The 17,696-nt window shown below is 39.5% G+C and overlaps 3 protein-coding genes and 1 long non-coding RNA gene across 8 annotated transcripts; 2 read left to right on the forward strand and 2 right to left on the reverse strand.

The window, feature by feature from the left end:
• The first annotated feature begins 446 nt into the window (after positions 1-446).
• On the forward strand, positions 447-8,749 carry Tacc (transforming acidic coiled-coil protein). Of its 4 annotated transcripts, XM_077409348.1 has the most exons (8): positions 3,791-3,932; positions 4,171-4,337; positions 5,066-5,162; positions 5,432-7,091; positions 7,178-7,479; positions 7,572-7,822; positions 7,901-8,212; positions 8,323-8,749. In XM_077409348.1, the coding sequence occupies exons 3-8, from the start codon at positions 5,094-5,096 to the stop codon at positions 8,516-8,518; spliced, it is 2,790 nt and encodes a 929-aa protein (XP_077265474.1). In that variant the 5' UTR covers positions 3,791-3,932; positions 4,171-4,337; positions 5,066-5,093; the 3' UTR covers positions 8,519-8,749. The 4 variants fall into 4 exon arrangements, with proteins under 4 accessions (XP_077265473.1, XP_077265474.1, XP_077265477.1 ...); XM_077409347.1 differs by lacking the exons at positions 3,791-3,932; positions 4,171-4,337; positions 5,066-5,162 and adding exons at positions 447-943; positions 1,310-1,458; XM_077409351.1 differs by lacking the exon at positions 5,066-5,162 and having other exon boundaries at positions 3,911-4,337.
• Positions 3,356-4,989, reverse strand: LOC143899237 (uncharacterized). The gene is made up of 2 exons (XR_013257431.1): positions 4,727-4,989; positions 3,356-3,911 (listed from the first exon to the last, which is right to left on the reverse strand). It is a non-coding gene; the product is annotated as an uncharacterized LOC143899237 (long non-coding RNA).
• Positions 8,527-11,695, reverse strand: Mi (cyclin E-interacting protein minus). 2 transcript variants are annotated; one of them, XM_077409364.1, is made up of 5 exons: positions 11,331-11,695; positions 10,275-11,022; positions 9,922-10,197; positions 9,340-9,853; positions 8,527-9,262 (listed from the first exon to the last, which is right to left on the reverse strand). In XM_077409364.1, the coding sequence occupies exons 2-5, from the start codon at positions 11,012-11,014 to the stop codon at positions 9,038-9,040; spliced, it is 1,755 nt and encodes a 584-aa protein (XP_077265490.1). In that variant the 5' UTR covers positions 11,015-11,022; positions 11,331-11,695; the 3' UTR covers positions 8,527-9,037. The 2 variants fall into 2 exon arrangements, with proteins under 2 accessions (XP_077265490.1, XP_077265489.1); XM_077409363.1 differs by having other exon boundaries at positions 11,350-11,694.
• Positions 11,696-11,827: 132 nt separating this feature from the next.
• On the forward strand, positions 11,828-15,991 carry LOC143899233 (mitochondrial import receptor subunit TOM40 homolog 1). Its single transcript, XM_077409372.1, has 6 exons — positions 11,828-12,376; positions 12,883-12,997; positions 13,083-13,336; positions 13,701-13,862; positions 13,931-14,080; positions 14,159-15,991. The coding sequence occupies exons 1-6, from the start codon at positions 12,199-12,201 to the stop codon at positions 14,296-14,298; spliced, it is 999 nt and encodes a 332-aa protein (XP_077265498.1). The 5' UTR covers positions 11,828-12,198; the 3' UTR covers positions 14,299-15,991.
• Positions 15,992-17,696: the final 1,705 nt, after the last annotated feature.

Genomic DNA, 17,696 nt, shown 5'->3' on the forward strand with positions numbered 1-17,696 from the left:
AAGTTGTGAGGTAAGCGAAATCGGAAAGGATCGCGCGTTCAAAGTGAATGAAACAATCTGATGGCCGTAGTCTCTTTATATATATATATATATATATATATATATATATATATAGTCCTATATATTTTCTATTTTAAATAATAGATTCGAACGATAACAAATCGGAAAGAGAATTTAGTCGAGCACGACCGATGGCCATCGATGCCGAGCGGGGGCGGGAAGAATCGGATCCGCTGCGACTCTTGATTTTAAATTGAACGACGATCGATTAATATCGCGGCTCGCGGATCGCGGCGCGCGTTCGATAGTACTGTCTTACCGACAGGAAGGATTGGGAAGGATCGAGTGGCGCCACTGGCACCGTGTCGCCCCGGTCGCCCGGCTAAACTCAACGGCGCATTCTGATTCGCCACCGCGTAACCGGCATAACCGCATTCGCATTCAAGTTTCTCAAACGACTTGCAGCCGTTAGGCCACTTGGGCCGTTGCCGTTGCTGTCGTTGGTGCTTGGTGCGTTAGTCGGACGATCGTGAAGGTGAAGCTGCGTGATGCGTGAATCGCGCAACGAATTCGCTCGCTGATTGCTCGGGACGCTCAGCTCGTGCGGTATACGGTGGTGTCGGTGCCGTCGGTGGTACGGACCGGTTGTGGACGGTGGTGTGGAGTGTGAACCGTGGAGGCGGAGGTGGAGGTTGAACGCGCTAGGAATCTACGTCGAAAGCGGCCGGGCGGAGCGTTTGCCGGATTCTGAATTCTGATGTCGGTGTATCAGCCAGTCTGCCAGCACTGCCACTACTGCCGGTGACACTCCGACTCCGAGTAACAGAAGTGCGAGTGCGAACACGCCTCTGCGCGAATTTTCTTTGTTCTCGAAAACACAAGTCTAGAAAGCGAAAGTGCCGCGAGCTTCGTCTTCGCCGTTCTCGAGCGTGTCACGATCTCCGTAAGTAAACTGGTAAAGCCAAAACAAACTTCTTATCGATCGCGATCTTTCGCCAAGTATTGATTTAAAAGAGGAACGAGGGACGAGAGGCTCTCAATTCCATCAGCAGAATTTACAAGACGTCGCCTTATCATTCGCCAAATCGTCGTAATAATTTTTTTTTTTTTTTTTTTTTCCATAAAAGATAATTGACACTTGAAAAGTAAATCTAATAAAAATGTGTATATATATTTTTTTTTTTTCATCTATTATACAAAAAACATATTTCCTGTCGGAATAAAACATTTAAATATTCCGACTTATTTCTAATATTCATTCATCTTTATTTTTAATCACAATAAAAATCACGATAAAATTTCATACCAGGAAATCAAGACAAATATTTGGCGTATCGAAGAGAAAGTCTGAGAATGTCGAGCCCAAGAGGATATGCTCGCGAAGGCGAAAGAATCGTATTGAAAGAAATAACCGCGACCCTCCAGAATTCTTCACCGATTCAGCTCTCTCGACGAAAGGTACTGTTAACGAATTATCAAATGTTTTTTATCATTTTAGCACCGTTTTTAATTTAATTTAATTTTTTGTCAAATATTTATTTACTCGAGAGAAAAATATTCCGACGATGAGAGAAAAGCATGACGGGAATGTATATATGCATTTCCGCGACGATACTTTTTTCACATTTGTTTGCGTGAAATTAATGACAAGTACGTTTTTAGGAAATGCGACTTATGCGACGACGGTCAACGCGACGCACAGCCCGCTCTTATCGTCCGCATGTTCTCTTTACGTCCTCCTTCGCGCTTCCTTCTTCGTTTACACGGCTGACGGTCAGACCGGAGAGAATGTATTTCTATAAATAAACTCTGTATCTCCAGAAGTACCTTGAAACAAAAATAAGTTTCGCTTCCCGCCACGTGAGAGCATTTCTTTGATGCGTATGAGGAACACGGATTTGTTCGTGGGTAATTTTTATTTCGATTCGGATTTCTTTTTAGAATTAAAAATTTCTCCGTTTCCTCTCCAATGAGATCTCTTTTCATTCGGAAAACTTTCATATTTCTCTATACCGCGTGATATAAATTGAAATATTTACAACCGAGGGCAATGCTTTGTTCGCCATGTATCTCTTTGCGTCGCGAGTCGAGAATGAACGTGACGTTATAATTATCTATTATATCTATTCGCACATGCATTAATGTATGGCATCTATATTGCAGATGTTGATTGACGATGTAAGAGATAGGTACTTTCATTTTCACCGAATTGTCTCTCCGATGCTCTTCGCGCTGACGATATCCTTTGATGTTCCTTCGTTTCGTCTGCGGATTGTCCGGAATGGCGTTTCCAGGACTTCCAGGCTCTTCCAAGCTTTCAGCTTTTCTTGCCAAGCATCCTTGCCTTATCACACGATGCTCCGTTACCAAGTGTATTCCCATTGCTCCAGATAGCGCCACGCCGGTCGGTTGCGCGACTCTTACGCGGCTCGATGGCCGAGAATCCTGTTCCCACCACTTCCATAGTTGGTGATCTTTGCGGCACAATGTCCGTACGGCGTGTGCGCGGCTGGACGGTATGGCTCGGTGCAGCTAGTGTTAGTACGCATCGTCGTGGCATGGTGGAGACGATGTTACTCGCGGTGCAGCTTTTGCCGAAAGTCCGGTCAACGCGCGACGTCGTGTGAAGCTTTTCTTAAAGGATTTCTAATTTAGTTTGTAAAAGGTGAGGCGATTCCCCGTTATCTTATCCTTTCTCTCGTTCTCTTCCTCTTCGTCTTCAACGATTTCTCGCGCGTGCACATGCACGTACATGCGTCGTGCTGCCGCGAGTGTGTCGATCCGACGACGACGGCAGCAGCAGTGGTGGTGGTGGTGGTGGTGGTGGTCCGTGGTGGTAGTAGCAGCAGCAGCGATAGGTAGTAGTGATGGCGGTGGATGTTTGGAGTATCGACTAGGAAACGCGCCGGGCTAATATTAGAAATTTGACGAGAGATATCTGTCGTTCATCTCCCGCCGCGGATCTTGATTTTGGATCCGTTTTCGCGAAACGTCCTTCTTTTTCCTCCCTGGAACAGATGTCTTATAAGAACATCTCACTGTGCATTTCTAATGCGTGATTTCAGAAATATGTCATAGCGATAGGTGTCGTGTATTTCGATCGATTGGGAAATACTTGATTTAATATTTGTCACGTTATATAATTTTATCGATCGCGTTCTTTTACTTGATTTTTTCTGCTTCTTTTCTTTTTCTTCTTGTATATCGTTTTATTTATGTCTCTTATCGTCATTACGCGTTATTTTCTGTTTTCGTTTTCGTTAATGATCGCTCTTTTAGCATAGCATACTCTTTCCCCTATTAATTGATCTTATTCTACAGATCACACATATTTATCCGTCTATGATTTTTGGGATTATGTAATTATCTTCATAATTTTCTATTAACCTTATAATCATTTGATAATACTTCTCTATTATCAAATTTATGTATATATATTTTTGAGTCTTTTTTTCAAAGGTCAATATCCGACCTAGTACAATGACGTAATATAAATGCGATAAGAATCGCGTGTGCCTCTTTATAAAGTTTCTTTTTATGTTGCATGCGTAAAAAAAAAAAAAAATCATCGCTTGCATCTCAAAGTGTTAAGTGCCGCGCTTAAGTATGCGTCAAGAACTAAACAGAGGGTTGCTTATCTTAGAGGGATGAGAGAGACACACCCCGAGAGATAGTGATGAAGCCTCTGTTAGCGCGGTCAAATGAGAATGAGTCATTCCGACGGTTGCGTTGCAATCTCGATGATGTCAAGAGCACGCCGAATAAGGACTCGCGAGAGACTCGTGTCTCGTAGTAAATTAGATTGTTATTTTTTACGTTATACTCTTCGTTTATTGATCTCATTTCCAGAAAAATAGATTTGTGCTTTTGCCTGGTCTTGCATCCGGTGAGGCGATCCTCGTTTTCTATTTCTGAAAATAAATAATATTGGGGTAAACATATTTTTTTTCAATATAATAATCATAGTTATATTACACGTTTTACTGGCCATTATAATGACTACAATGATATCGTGCTTGATATTTGAAGAAGAAAGCGAGACCATAAAAAACATCGATATTCATGCAGCTAATATCGTATGAATATCGTATAGTGTCGAAAGCCATAGGTAGTGTTTGGAATAATAAGGATTAATATTTGTGTATTAATTTAATTTCCAAATTATTCGAGAGCGCGGAGGATAACCGTGTCAAGGATAAAAACATAGAAGGAGAAGTGAAACACCGTCTTACCGTGGGGTTCTTTGAACTCGCGTGTAAATATGGGACCACGTTGTGCGTTAGGGACAGTCAAAAGTAGAGGTTCGTCGAAAAGTCATGGGAAATCGTCTTTCAACGGTAATTTTATGATACGTAATAATGTGCATTTAATAATTATTTCTTTAACTGTACATCTCATTAGTCGTGCTACGCGAGGATAATTGCTCGATAGCAAAAATACTAACGATAAATTGGTCAATTACTGCATAAAATAAAATTGTTTGTAAATATCATTTCTCAACCGGAAAGTTAGAATATTTGTGTGTGTTGTTTATTTCTTGTTCATTTCCACAATAATGTAGTATTAATTTATATCAATAAAGCAAATGCGTAATAGTAGCCGAACATTATCTCTAACGAGCGAGCTAACGAGTCTATGTATCGATAAGTTAAATTTTATGGTGGTTTTTTGAGAAAACCTTGTAGTCTTGTAGTGACTTATGTTATTCTGTATTTAATCATCGTACCTTATAACGTTACCGTTATATCGCACTTTGCTGCAAATTAACGAATGTCCACGATTGTCAGCATCTCTTTGCCCGGGAGCAAAGCTGCTTTAAAGCAGCTGTAGCGTTATCGAGACAGATACTTCCGAGACAGTAGCTGTCGTCGTCTTGCAAAAGCGAGCGGAACTGGCACAACCAAGGCCTTTCTCTCTCTCTCTCTCTCGATGTCTTATAATTAGCCTGAGCGAGGCGTGAAGTGATTGCGCAATTTCTTTTACGAAAATCGCCAGATCTCGAATTGTCAGCTGATTTAACAAAGACGTAGTCGTAAAGTCGTCAGTAAGCGTTGATATTTCGCAGACTGTAGATCGGTTGCAGCTGGCGTAATATGGAGTATATCCATAAACTTCTGCATCGTGCCACAAGCCCAAGAACGTCTCCTTCGCCCACGCCGATGGTATATTGCGTCGCATACGCTTTTAAAGACGTTTTTTGTCACGGATTGTCAAAAACTCACGGATTAGCGCGGATTATGCATAAATCTTTATAACAAGTAAAAATCGAAGAAAGTTTTTTCATTAAAAGATGCCGACGGACATGGAACTTATTAAAGAAAACTCATCAAACGACAATTATGTGTCGACAATCATATGACATGATGCTTTGTTTAAAAGAGAGAAAAAAGGTACGCTTGTATTCTAATGCGTTTTTTTTTTTTATTTTCAGAGCGGCAACGATAGTCCCGTGACTGTCCCGAAGACAACAGAGCATGAGATCAAGGTTCGTTTTGCCCGTGAGTTTGCCGATGTAGGATCGGTCACGGAAAATCTCCGCTTGGCGCCGGAGAGTCTGTCGTCGGCCAGCAGTTTCCATAGTCTCAGCAGCACTCTCAGTACCAAGAGCAGTAGCGGCATATGCCCCGATTCGACACTCGAAACTCCAGATGACGCCGCAGATATATCATATGTGAACTCCAATATACCTGGTGTAGAGGACTTGATTCTCGCGTGTGCAGACATCCATCTGGGAAGTGAATACGACGGTCTGGATCTCAGTCAAGATCAGACCTTTGCATCGGCCACAGACGAGACACCGTTTCCCACAAACGATTGTTCCCTTAACGAAGATTTATTGGACAACACCGATAACCAAACACAAGTGATTGAGACGAGTTCTCAATTACACGAGACAACGTCCTTGAATCAAACGCATATTTTGGGATCGCCCAATAACACACTTCCTGTTCAAGATTCACAGTTCGTGATTTCATATCCTCCTGCGGAAGAATACGTACTACAATTAGAAGAATCGATCGATAAGCATATTCCACTACAGGAAAGTGCTAATATAGTGAGCGAGCTTGAAACGTGCAACGTTGCGAGTAGTATTGTAAATGATTCACTGCCAACAAGTAATGTGAATGATGATCAGTTGAATATAACAACTACCGTTTCAACTGGTAATATAACTTTCAATGTGATCGCGCTTAGCGAAGAACAGGCAATAGAAAACGATTGCACCTCCGAAATATTACCTTTAGAAGATCCACAGTTGTGTCCTACCGAAATTTCTGTTCCGTCCATATCCTCGTTAGCGCAATATGAAGATCTTTCGTTACCTAGCATATCCAGTATATCGTCGCCATTAGAAGATACTGATAGTAACGCGAAAGAAACGGGTGTACAGGCTTTATCGGAACCTAAGCAAGATACAACAGTATTGTCGCCTTCTGACAATCTCGATCAAAAATTATCGCAAATAACTGTAAATAATTCTGTTGTTGAAGCAGAAAAGAACGAAATTGTCAAAGAAGAGTTGCCTCAATTGGATAATTGCATTGTGTCAGATAAAAAAGATAACATACAATTACTAAATAAGACCAGTATTATAGAACCAAAAACTTTGGAAGTTAAACAGGAGGAAAACTTACAGACGAGTATCGATAAAAAAGATTTAGAGACCGAGAATAACGTGGTATTGAATGAAATACAGAAATTAATTGAAGAAGAAATTGCCATATGTAATGAGACCCGTGTTATAGAAAAACAATGTAATTTATCAGAAACTGTAATTATAGAAAAAGAAAAATATATTGCGGAGAGTGCAGCTGCGTCGAGTGCTGTTAAAGAAGAAACATCCGTTGAAGAAGATCTCGATCGTACGCTTATTTTACAAGAGATAGATATAAACTTTGAACCTGACGAAGAACAGTACGAGGAATTTAAACCTCAACGACAAAGTACTACGTTGTCGTCATTGATCAATGCAGAGTCGTATTTTGAAGAACTGAAATCTACAGTGGACAAAGTTACTAGTGAGCTATTACTCAATCCTTCACTGGAGCACACGGACGACACGGATCAATTTGTGAGCGCAACACCTGAAAGTAAGTACAAATTACATTAGAAGCTCTTCAAACTTTTTTGTGATTTTATTATTGAAATTTATTAATTACATGAATATTGTTTTTAGTTTTCCAAGATCCTTCGACATTTGATTTCTTGTTAGCGCGAAGTAATTCTACGCATACAAATCGCCTTAGAGCGGAATCTTTGTATGTTAAATTTGACCCTTTGGTATCGAACACCAGCATGTTGCCTCAAGGAAATACCCAAACGATAAACGAAGAGAAAAATGGCAAAAATGAGTCGCCACTTCCCGATGTCGATACACCAAAACGTAATCCTGCCATAGCAGCTATAGACAGGCTGCTTTTTTATAGTCCTCTTCCTAATGCGACAATGCAAAAGTCAGAGGAAGCACAAGAAAAAAATGTAGGTAAAAGTCTATTGACTATTATGTGCTCTAATTGTTGTGTGAAGTATACAATGAAGTACATAAGCATTAAAAGCAAATTATTTTTCAGGAACAACCAGCAGAAGAGCCTAAATCAGACGCACCACTTATTGATCATATAGATATGAGTAAAGAACTTGAACTTGTAAGAACGACGGTACTACAATTGGAGGAAGAATTAGAGAAACAGAAGAAAGAGCATGAAGCAGAATTGGAAAGACAGAAAGCAGAATTCGAAAGACAGAAAGCAACCTTTCAGGAAAAAATTAATAAATTACAGGCACAAATGTCACAAGAGATAAAAACCAAGACCCAGATGACGTAAGTGATATACTAAATACTAATTGTAAGTAAATAGATTTGTTAAGATTGAATAAAATATGGAAATAATTGATTTAGGGTTGTCGTGGAAGAGTACGAAAAGTCAATTAGCAGATTACTCACGGAGCGGGAAAGGGATCGTACAAGCCTCGAACAAGACAAGGCAAAATTGCAAGAAGAGTTGCAAGCTGCAAACCACCATCTAACTAATACGGAAGCAGCGTTTAACGACGTCCACCAAAAGTATGAGAGACTCAAAGGAGTTGTATCGGTGTATAAAAGTAACGAAACTGTATTAAAAGAAAGTATCCAGGAAAATGTAGAAACCATAAAAACATTGGAAACACGATACGATCAGCTCAAGGAACATGCAATGACTCAACTAGAAAAGTACGCAACCAACATATGTAGATATAGAAATATAGATGATATCATCGTATAATATTTCTCGCGGAAAAACACGCATCACACATATTAATATATATTTTAATATATTTTAGAGCTAATTTGGAGTTGGATGGAATACGAAAACAGAACGAAGCAGAAACAGTGAAGCTGCATGCGATGATAAGGAAAGCAGAGCTCAAAAGCAATTCGCTCGCCGAGCTTGTAGAACAGAAAACCAAGGAAAACAAAGAACTCGCGAAAATCCTAGACGAAGTTATCGCCAGGGTTGGTCACGGAAAATCTGATTGAAAATCAAGTATCGCGATTAGTCTTTATTTTTTTACTTGTCCTTACTATCTTAAATACAAACTTAAATATGTTAGATACGATAGATGTATGCATGTGCATTAACTCGTGTAAAGTTAGTGCGTAAAATTGCGTTTTGCTTCAGGGGAAAACGCCTTTTATTAATTATTTATAAGTTGTCAAATATAACTATTTTAAAGCTAATAAAAAACTATACTTATATCTATATCTATATATATATATATATATTGTATTAATATATATATTAAAAACTACACTTTTATTTATACGATAAAAAATGTTTAATACCCTGCGCATGTGGGTGTAACAACATACAATCCCATTTTTAAATCTTACATTTTACCTTATATTATTAAGTTATATAAAAGTTATAGTGTAAAGACATGTCGGTTAAAGGTACAAGCACCTATATATTTGGTCATTTTAATGTCCTGTTTGCCAAAAAGCAAATTTTTTATGCAATTTGATGAATTTTACTATCAATTGTACTAATGAGTACCGTCAATCAACTGGCTTGGTATTGACAAGAAACAGTACGTGATGCTTGGCTAGTTTTAACATGCGATCACTCGTACTTCCCGGTTTCCGCGGAATATTTCGATTTTCAAGATCAGGCATAAATTTTTTTATCGTGCGTGCCAAGTTTGCGGCGTATTGTTTAAATTTCGGGTGACTCATGCCAATTCCTTTGCTTCGCAGGGCCTCCGCAACCGCCCAAAGTAATTTCTAGAAATAAGCAAGAAAAATTATATCGTTAATGTATAGCGTATTAAAGTAAATAGAAAACTTAGCTAATACACAACCTTTTTATGAGTATTGCTCAGTTCATTCTTTCCTTGATTGAAAGACGTTTCATTTTTCGAGAGAATACTGCTCGATGAATGTCTATCCCATATAACCTTCGAGGTATTCTTTAATTCGTGCGTGCAGTCAAATGATAAACTTTTCGCCCATTTTAATCGTGGCCCTTGTAATTCTTCCTCGCACTTTCTTTTTCTACTTTCTTCTCTTAAAGACGTTCGTTTCGCATCTTCAAATTCGTTCTTTTTCGGCGTTGTAAATAAAACGCGTTTAATTTTTTGAGGATCTGTGTTATTTGTACCTAATAATTTGCTGGGGCCAGGATGATCCGATGGGGGACTTTGAAATAACGCACGCTTCGAAGTTTCTAATTTGGATTTGTACGGACTTGACTCATCTAACATTAATCTTCGAACGACTTTCTTTTTCGCTGAACTCCTTGGGCTTTTACCTCTTGGACTTTTACCACGTAAACTTTTACCTCTTGGACTTTTCCCTTTTTTATGCGTAAGTTTCCTATATCGAGATTTATTATATAAAATTATGCTCTCGGTTAATTATCATATTTTTTATGAAATACATACTTAATTGGTATCATTAATTGCCTTTTATCGGCAAGTCCCAATCCTTGCAAATTAGCGCTGCAAAAAGTCCTACGTCTTTTGGCTAAGTGCGTCAATCTCTTCTCTGGACTTGGACCGTTTCCGCGTTTTGTCAATAAACTTCGCTTTCTCGCACTTCCCGGTGGCTGTTTCGAAAACCATATATTACAAGTAGATTGCGTCTCAGCTCCTATGTACCTTTCACATAATTTAACCGTTAAGTTTTCAAACTCTTCTACAGTTCTGCTTCTGTTATAACTGAAATAAAAAAAAAATAGCATTAAAAGGATAGAATTGCATACTTTATGGTAAATTAAAACTCACTGTAAACTCACTGTATGCCATAGAACTTGTGAGAGTAAGCCTGAGGCCACGTTAAAGCTTTAACCTCTTTTTCGCCAATCGTTTGATAAAGAAGAGGAGATCGCTCGTGAGATACATCTGCATTGTCTATAACTGGTGGAACTTGGACTGTTTCTTCAATCGTATTAACTGAATTCTTTATCTCCTTAGAAACACCGTATTGTACATTCGAGTTTGCGCTATCGTTCTCGGTTATGCCTGATTTGGTGGCTTCCGTACTATTAGCTGGCAAATCACAAGCGTCAAAGGCATTTGTCAAATTCCGCGGAGTGCCTTTTGCGCACTGATAAGAAACATTCCTATCGTTAGTTTCCGAGGTTCTATGCTCCTCGAGTTTTGTGCTTTCCGTAGATTCCGAACCTCCGTTGGACAATGGATATCCGTTACAGAATAATTGACGATTTTCATAAATGTGTTGCAAAAAATCCAAACAATCGCTCTGACACGTCGTATGTCTTGGCGGAGGTGGGACGCCGCTCAAATACTTGTTAATTCTAACCAGCATGTAACTATCCGATTTTGCGATCAAGTCAGCCCGAGTTGGTTCTCGAGGCGCCATCGCCGTCGATGTACCATTGTCGGCTAGCGTATCAATATTTCTGTTATCCGTATCACTTTCGGTGTCACTGTCAAACATTTCTGGACTAGAGACATTTGGAAATGCCTCCGTAATTTGGGAGCTCTCATATCGATTGGCAAAACAGCAATCCATATAGTTTTCTAAAAATTCAGAAAATTATTACTGTGCCGAATGTTGTAATAAATTTAACAATGTGCAACCTATCAGATTTTTTTTTTTTTAATGCATGTGCTCATACGGTGCGGGCAACCTTTTCTCGTTTTTGTACATTTTCCAAATTTTACTAATTCTGGCACATCATTCTACTGATAATATTTCGTGAAAATGCTTAAAAGTACATCGCGATATGAATCGGGAACGTGTAGCTGATAACCGATTGTGAGCGAAACGCCACATTCGCTACATCGTAATATTAATAATGCGTCATATGTACGCACGATGTACGTACCGTGTATGTATATACTTACATTCCAGGACAGCCGACGAGAGATTCGCGGTCTTCTGCCTTCACATACGTCTGTTCCTCGGTGGCACAAAATATCGCTCCACGAGGAGCTTCGTCCGGTAACGTACTGGCTACAGGCTTATTTGTTTTTCGAATCTCCGCGAGTCAGATAACTCCGTTCCGCTGTTGCGTAGTGCGTACTGCTCCCCTCTCCATATCCCCGTTAGCCGTATACTCGACACTCGACTATTCGCCAAACAAGATCGTGATCATCGTGATGATGTGACGAAGGTTCACGAAGGTTAGGTTAGGAAGGATTCACACACACCGCGTCCACGCGTCCGTGCCGTCCGTGCCGAGTGCCGACCACTCCGGCCTCCGGCGTCCAGTATGACCAGTGTTCTCTCGTCGTCATTGGTCGGCCTCGGGCCTACTTCTACTTCGTCACCTCGTAATTACATGAATCTTTTTCGCGTTGGTATCCCTGAGTCAGTGCGTCACACTGTCACACGCAACTGCCACACACACACACACACACGCAACTCTTTAGACATATACATACACACATGCGCGTGTCTAAACACGACTCGCGCTGACTCGCTGACTCGCGCTCGTCACGTTATTCACGTCCGTGTCCGTGCTGATCCGTGCCCCGTGGAAGAAACTTTGTGGTTATCTTTTACAAATGGCGACTTACGGTAAGACACGCCGTGCCGTATAACCCGCAACCCGTTAGATTAGTCCGGCTCGTTTTTGTCGCGTAATTAAACGTTGAAGCGTTCGGCGCGACGTATCCAATTCAACGATTGGACGAAAAGCGATCCTCGACGCGCAACGTGTTCGATAATCTTGTGCTAACTAGTCCGTAATAATGGGAAACGCGATGGCCGCCTCCGCACCTCCTCCACCGCCACCTCCGCCACCGGGTCCCGGACTAATGCCGAATTTAGGGAAACCGGATCCTTCGACGGATGTCTACGCGCCTACCGAGGCGCCCAGCCAGATCGAGAACCCGGGTACCATCGAGGATTTGCACAAAAAGTGTAAAGGTAAGGTAACTCGAGTACTCCCCGCTTTCTCTTTCGTGTTTTTCCATTTTATCACAGAAAACTTCCTAGTAGATTGTTCGCTCGACAATCAACGATTGATGTATAACTTTTCCTATTCAAATAGCTTTCCACTCAGTACTTCCACTTATTAATTATATTTTCTTATAATTTTTATATATTACTTTTATATTGTACTTTGTGCTCCGTCTTGATTCAATCTGTTCACGGTGATGTCTCGAAAACTATCAAAGTTAGACGAAGAAAGAAGTTTTTATTTGAAAAATTTGACTACCTCTTCCATCCTCGAAATTCAATATGGAAGGGTACAGTTGCGTCGTACTAAAATTCATCTCAAAGTAATCCCATTGAAGGGGCTATTTCAATTTTTCGCCTAACTCGGATAGTTTCCAAGATATCGACGTGGACAGATTAAACCGAACACCCCGTGCGTGTATGTCGCTTTGTCTTACGTGGAAAAAGTATGCGATTACATTTATATTTTACAGATATATTTCCTATAAATTTTGAAGGAGCAAAACTGGTAGTCAATAAGGGATTGAGTAATCATTTTCATATTTCACATACCATTAATATGAGTTCCGTATCGCCATCCGGCTACAGGTAAATCAGCTTAAATGGAAATATTTGCCGTTAATATTAATGCGTTTTACAATATAAACCTATATTATTTATTTATTTTTTCCAGATTTGGCGCGACTTACGTCGGCACGAAACAAATTTCACCTACGGAAGCGTATCCTATATTATTGGGCGACATTGATTCAAGTGGAAATCTTAATGCCAATGTTCTTCATCAGTTTGGTTCGAGACTCAAAGGAAAATTGGCGGCGCAAGTGCAAAGAAATAAATATACCGCTGTACAAATGACGGCTGATTATCGAGGGGATGCATATACCTGTTCGTTAACGCTAGGCAATCCAGACATTCTTAATGGCTCTGGTAGGTTGCCGATATGAAAAATATTTTGGGGCTGAGTGTGCTTGTTGCGTGGTGATGGATGGAGAGGAGTAAGTGCACGATTGGATGAAATGCGTTTTCCAAAATTTTTACGACTCCGCGGGTCGGATGGTGACTCCACTGGTACGTGCCCAATTCGACTCTTGGTTCGAGCGTCGATCAGCTGATAAAGGCAATGAGTATTTTTGCTGAATTTGTTTATATACTTGGTCAGCGGAACCAGGCGCTCGCGAGAAAGCGCATTTGCCATCTTGATAGGGGCACGCGCGGCCACCGCGATATCACGCGTGTTGTAAAAATTGTATGTACGTTATCTAAATGTTAAATATTGCAAATATATTTTCAGGTGTCCTTGTTTTACACTATCTTCAAAGCTTGACACCGTCGCTTTCATTGGGCGGTGAGCTTGCGTACCAACGTGGGCCTGCTATACCAGGCGGACAAGTTGCATTATTATCCGCTGCGGGAAGATATACGAGTGGTGACTCTACGTTCAGCGGTAGCATTAGTGAGTAGTCGTTATTGTCCTGATAAACTTATACGATTTCTTCGTTTTTTCAATAATTATTTTCCAAGGTCCATCCGTTTGCCACCTCTGTTTCTATCAAAGAGCTAGTCAACAGTTACAAATGGGTGTGGAGTTAGAAATTAATGCGCGAATGCAAGAATCGACGGCAACGCTCGCCTATCAAGTCGATTTACCTAAAGCAGATTTAGTGTTTAAAGGTATGTATTCAAAATTACTTTAGGGACGTAACAATTTTATCCAATTCTCTAATTTCTATTTAATTTCTGATATTATAGCTAGCGTAGATACGACTTGGACAGTAGGAGCCGTTTTAGAAAAGAGATTACAACCATTACCGTTCTCATTTGCGCTCAGTGGTATGCTCAATCACAACAAGCAGCAATTTAGATTAGGTTGTGGCCTAATCATCGGTTAAGAACAATGCGAAGCTATGCAATTTTCAAGGAAATCGGGGATTACGCTTTGCGCAGCCGGACAGTCACGTAATCTTAGGATCAATGCCATATCGACTTCTTTCCGACTTTAGTGGTTATCACAGGGCATATTGTTTCGTTAAAAATACAACCCATGTTGAACGATCGTGTTAATTTGATTAAAAGATCTATACGGATTTCCAAATTGGATTTCTCGTTTTAACACCGTCTACGTTTTTTTTTATTTCTGTCTATAGCAATTTGCTATTGAGATATTCATTACATAACTTTTTTACATCGTTCTATCCATCGTAAAATTTCAAGTACATTTTTGCGAATAAAATATAACATCGTAGTATGACAAAATTAATATTTAATTTTTAATATATTGTCGACATTTTTTGAACAATTATTAAAAACAAATGCGCTAATTTTTTATATTAAGTCAGATATTAAGACTAATGATAAAGTTGCAAATGCAAAGTGTGAAAAATTCATTTGTATAGTTGAAACAAAAACATTGAAAAATAATTGATTCAATTTTATTTACTATATTAATTTCGTTAAACGAATGATATTGTAATAAATATCCCATAATCAAAGATGTAGAAGTATATTACAAAGTAGTGGAGTCACCGAACTAAATTTGCTGTGTGGTGTTATTTTCCGAACGTATCGATCTATTTCCCGAAATTTTCTATTTACAAATAGAAACCGAATATACATGGCTTTAACTTTAATTATATGTAACTTCAGCATTTACTTGAGTAATAATTGTCTTACAATTAGTTACAAATGCAACGCAATGCATTTATCATATAAATCATGTAGACGGTTCTATTCCATGTATTATTTATATAAATTGCTGAATGTGTAATCATTAATTTGATATAGATCTCCCGTTGAAAATTTGCAATTTACGAAAAAACAAATAATTTGTGAACATTCATGCTCGTAATTAAACTTTTAACCCATTAACTATTGTTGGGAAAAAATGTGATCGTAAAAATGTCATATATGAAAATATGACGTAATATTATGTGCTACAACTAAAACGATATAAATGGATTAGGAGGTAATATTTGCTTTGTACTGACAATGAGATATTTCGATTCACGCGTAAATGTAGCGTCGTAAATTGTAAAGAAATGCGTAATCGTAAAAATTGTTGGCGCAAAACCTACTACAACGCACATTCTCGCGTTAGCGAGAATTCTATTTCAATATAAAATCTTGTTTGTCTGATTGTGAAAGAAAGATAAATAGGATATAGGAAGCGTACAACCCCCGGTTTGAAGATGCGGCCGCACGCGCGGAGAGATTCAGGGTTTCCTACTCTTTAATCTGTTTGTACATATACAATTTTATTGTAAGTACGACAGAATAAAGTTGTATATTGTTGAACAAAACTCGGCTTGAACAAAACTTAAATTGAAAAACATCCTTAATTATTGTCCTCTAGATTATAAAGTAAAAAAGGATATTTCGCTACAGGTGCGTAGCGTGCTTTATCTTTAGACGAGTTCTCGAGGGGTCAGGGCATGCAGCTGCGAGTTCATTTCCCGGAGAAAACAATAAGCAATTAGCGCGAGGATCGTTAAAAGCTCATAGTGAACCATGTATACGGTGCGCGTGCCATATTTAAATATAAGCGGTCAAACTCGCCAAATAAATTGAGGCTGACTTGCAAATGTATCGATGCTTTTTACTTGTTGAATGCGCGTATCGATACTACTTAAAAATCGAATATTTTCAGCTATCTGTGTTACTTGTGGTAAAATTAGGAACAAAAGTTTGCCTCTGCGGTAAACAGATGCATGAAGAATTTTTCATCGTTTCTCTGATATTGTCGTTGCGATTATTTATATATATATATATATATATATAATATAGAATTTATAGCGATTGTCTTATTAGGTATTGACTCATTAGTGTCGAACGTATGTCAATTTGAAGCTTGAATGAGGCACTTCTGTCTCTTCCGCATCTTTAATACTTAAATTTTTTTTACATATATTTATTATTCAAATGTTTATAAGAGACGTCGAATAAAGCAACGTTAATCATCCGCAACTTGCTGAGAAAAGCGTGCGGAGGAAACCGTCTCAATTTCGAAATATTTTTATTTCCCGCCAGTGACGTCAGTTTCGACTGGACGCTGCGCGCTGCCCGCTGCTGCCGCTGCCCCGACGCCCGTTGCTAGGCGTGTGGAGGGGGTAGCGCACACAAGGAAGAAGGAAGAAGGAAGAAGGAAGTAAGGAAGTGAAGGAAGGAGCCGTGTGTGTTGTTTATGTACGTGTGCGCTTCGCTCCGCGGTATATCGTGAAATTTCTCTGTTAAAAAAGTGCTTGCAAAGCGAGTTTGCGTCGGGAGTGTCGATAGTTAAGGCGACGGGCGATCTCAAGAATGTATCGGTTTCGCGGCGAGTGTTCGCGGCAATCGTCGCCGCGCCGGTTCGTCGACGGTCGACGCTGCTCCCGCGACGGTGATCATCCGTCCGCCGTCGTTCGAAACGGGCATAGTTCCAGTGAGTACAAATTACAAATTCCAATGACATAGAAAATCACGTGCGCGAAAATAATCCTTATGCTTCTTTCGAGAGAATCGCGCATATTTTTCATTAGATGTAGCATGCCTAAAAATTAGATTGTAATTATATCTCGAGCGCCTACTGCGCCTGATGGAAAATCCGCCACTTAATACAGATCACAGTAGATCGCATCGATGTGACGTGCGTCGTGCAACAATACAATCAATCGAATCAATACAATTGTCGAATGAGCGCGAATGAGCGACAGTTTCGTCAAGTGAACTCCGTGCGACCGTAGCGTTCCTACGCTACGCTACGCGCACGTCCGCGATACAAATGGTTCGTCGTTCGTCGTTCGTCGGTTTCGTCAAATGAACTTCAGGTGACCATAGATGCCGCGTCGGTAAAAATGCAAACGTGCGATTGTACCAACAAATAAATTTCTTGACCATATGATGATATTGCTCGTACGATAATACATTTTTCACAGATTAATCAAGAGTGCGTGCATTCAATATTTTACTACATGTATAGTAATTAGCAATACTTGTACACGTAATTGGCAATTTATATTTATGCATGTAGTAATTAATAGTATTTATATATACATACAATGTGTATGTAATTGGCAGTAATATCGCGATTATTTTCTTTCTTGCCGTGATTATCATGCTTTTAGTACGATTGCACAATCGTTTTGTTATAGATTAGAAGCATGAAATAGCCTTATGTAATTGTGATTGTTATAAGATTATGCGCGCATGAGTTAATTGAATATTAGGTTAGAGTAGATTAGAAATGCGAGATTGCTATTAATGCTATGCCATATGGCTATAATTTGAAAGAATTATTTGTGTCGTTAATTCCGAA

Source organism: Temnothorax americanus, unplaced genomic scaffold (genome assembly GCF_048541705.1).
Source record: "Temnothorax americanus isolate GAGA-0224 unplaced genomic scaffold, ASM4854170v1 Scaffold26, whole genome shotgun sequence".
In the NCBI taxonomy this organism is placed as follows: Eukaryota; Metazoa; Arthropoda; class Insecta; order Hymenoptera; family Formicidae; genus Temnothorax; species Temnothorax americanus.

Bases quoted from the DNA above. Each gene is read 5' to 3' on its own strand.
- Tacc (XM_077409347.1), top strand. From the start codon at position 1,354: ATGTCGAGCCCAAGAGGATATGCTCGCGAAGGCGAAAGAATCGTATTG. The intron at 7,092-7,177 runs GTAAGTACAAAT...TATTGTTTTTAG, and splicing joins TGTGAGCGCAACACCTGAAA to TTTTCCAAGATCCTTCGACA. The intron at 7,480-7,571 runs GTAGGTAAAAGT...ATTATTTTTCAG, and splicing joins AGGAAGCACAAGAAAAAAAT to GAACAACCAGCAGAAGAGCC.
- Mi (XM_077409364.1), bottom strand. From the start codon at position 11,014: ATGGATTGCTGTTTTGCCAATCGATATGAGAGCTCCCAAATTACGGAG. The intron at 9,854-9,921 runs GTATGTATTTCA...ATCTCGATATAG, and splicing joins CAATTAATGATACCAATTAA to GAAACTTACGCATAAAAAAG. The intron at 9,263-9,339 runs GTTGTGTATTAG...GCTTATTTCTAG, and splicing joins TGAGCAATACTCATAAAAAG to AAATTACTTTGGGCGGTTGC.
- LOC143899233 (XM_077409372.1), top strand. From the start codon at position 12,199: ATGGGAAACGCGATGGCCGCCTCCGCACCTCCTCCACCGCCACCTCCG. The intron at 13,337-13,700 runs GTAGGTTGCCGA...ATATATTTTCAG, and splicing joins AGACATTCTTAATGGCTCTG to GTGTCCTTGTTTTACACTAT. The intron at 14,081-14,158 runs GTATGTATTCAA...CTGATATTATAG, and splicing joins AGCAGATTTAGTGTTTAAAG to CTAGCGTAGATACGACTTGG.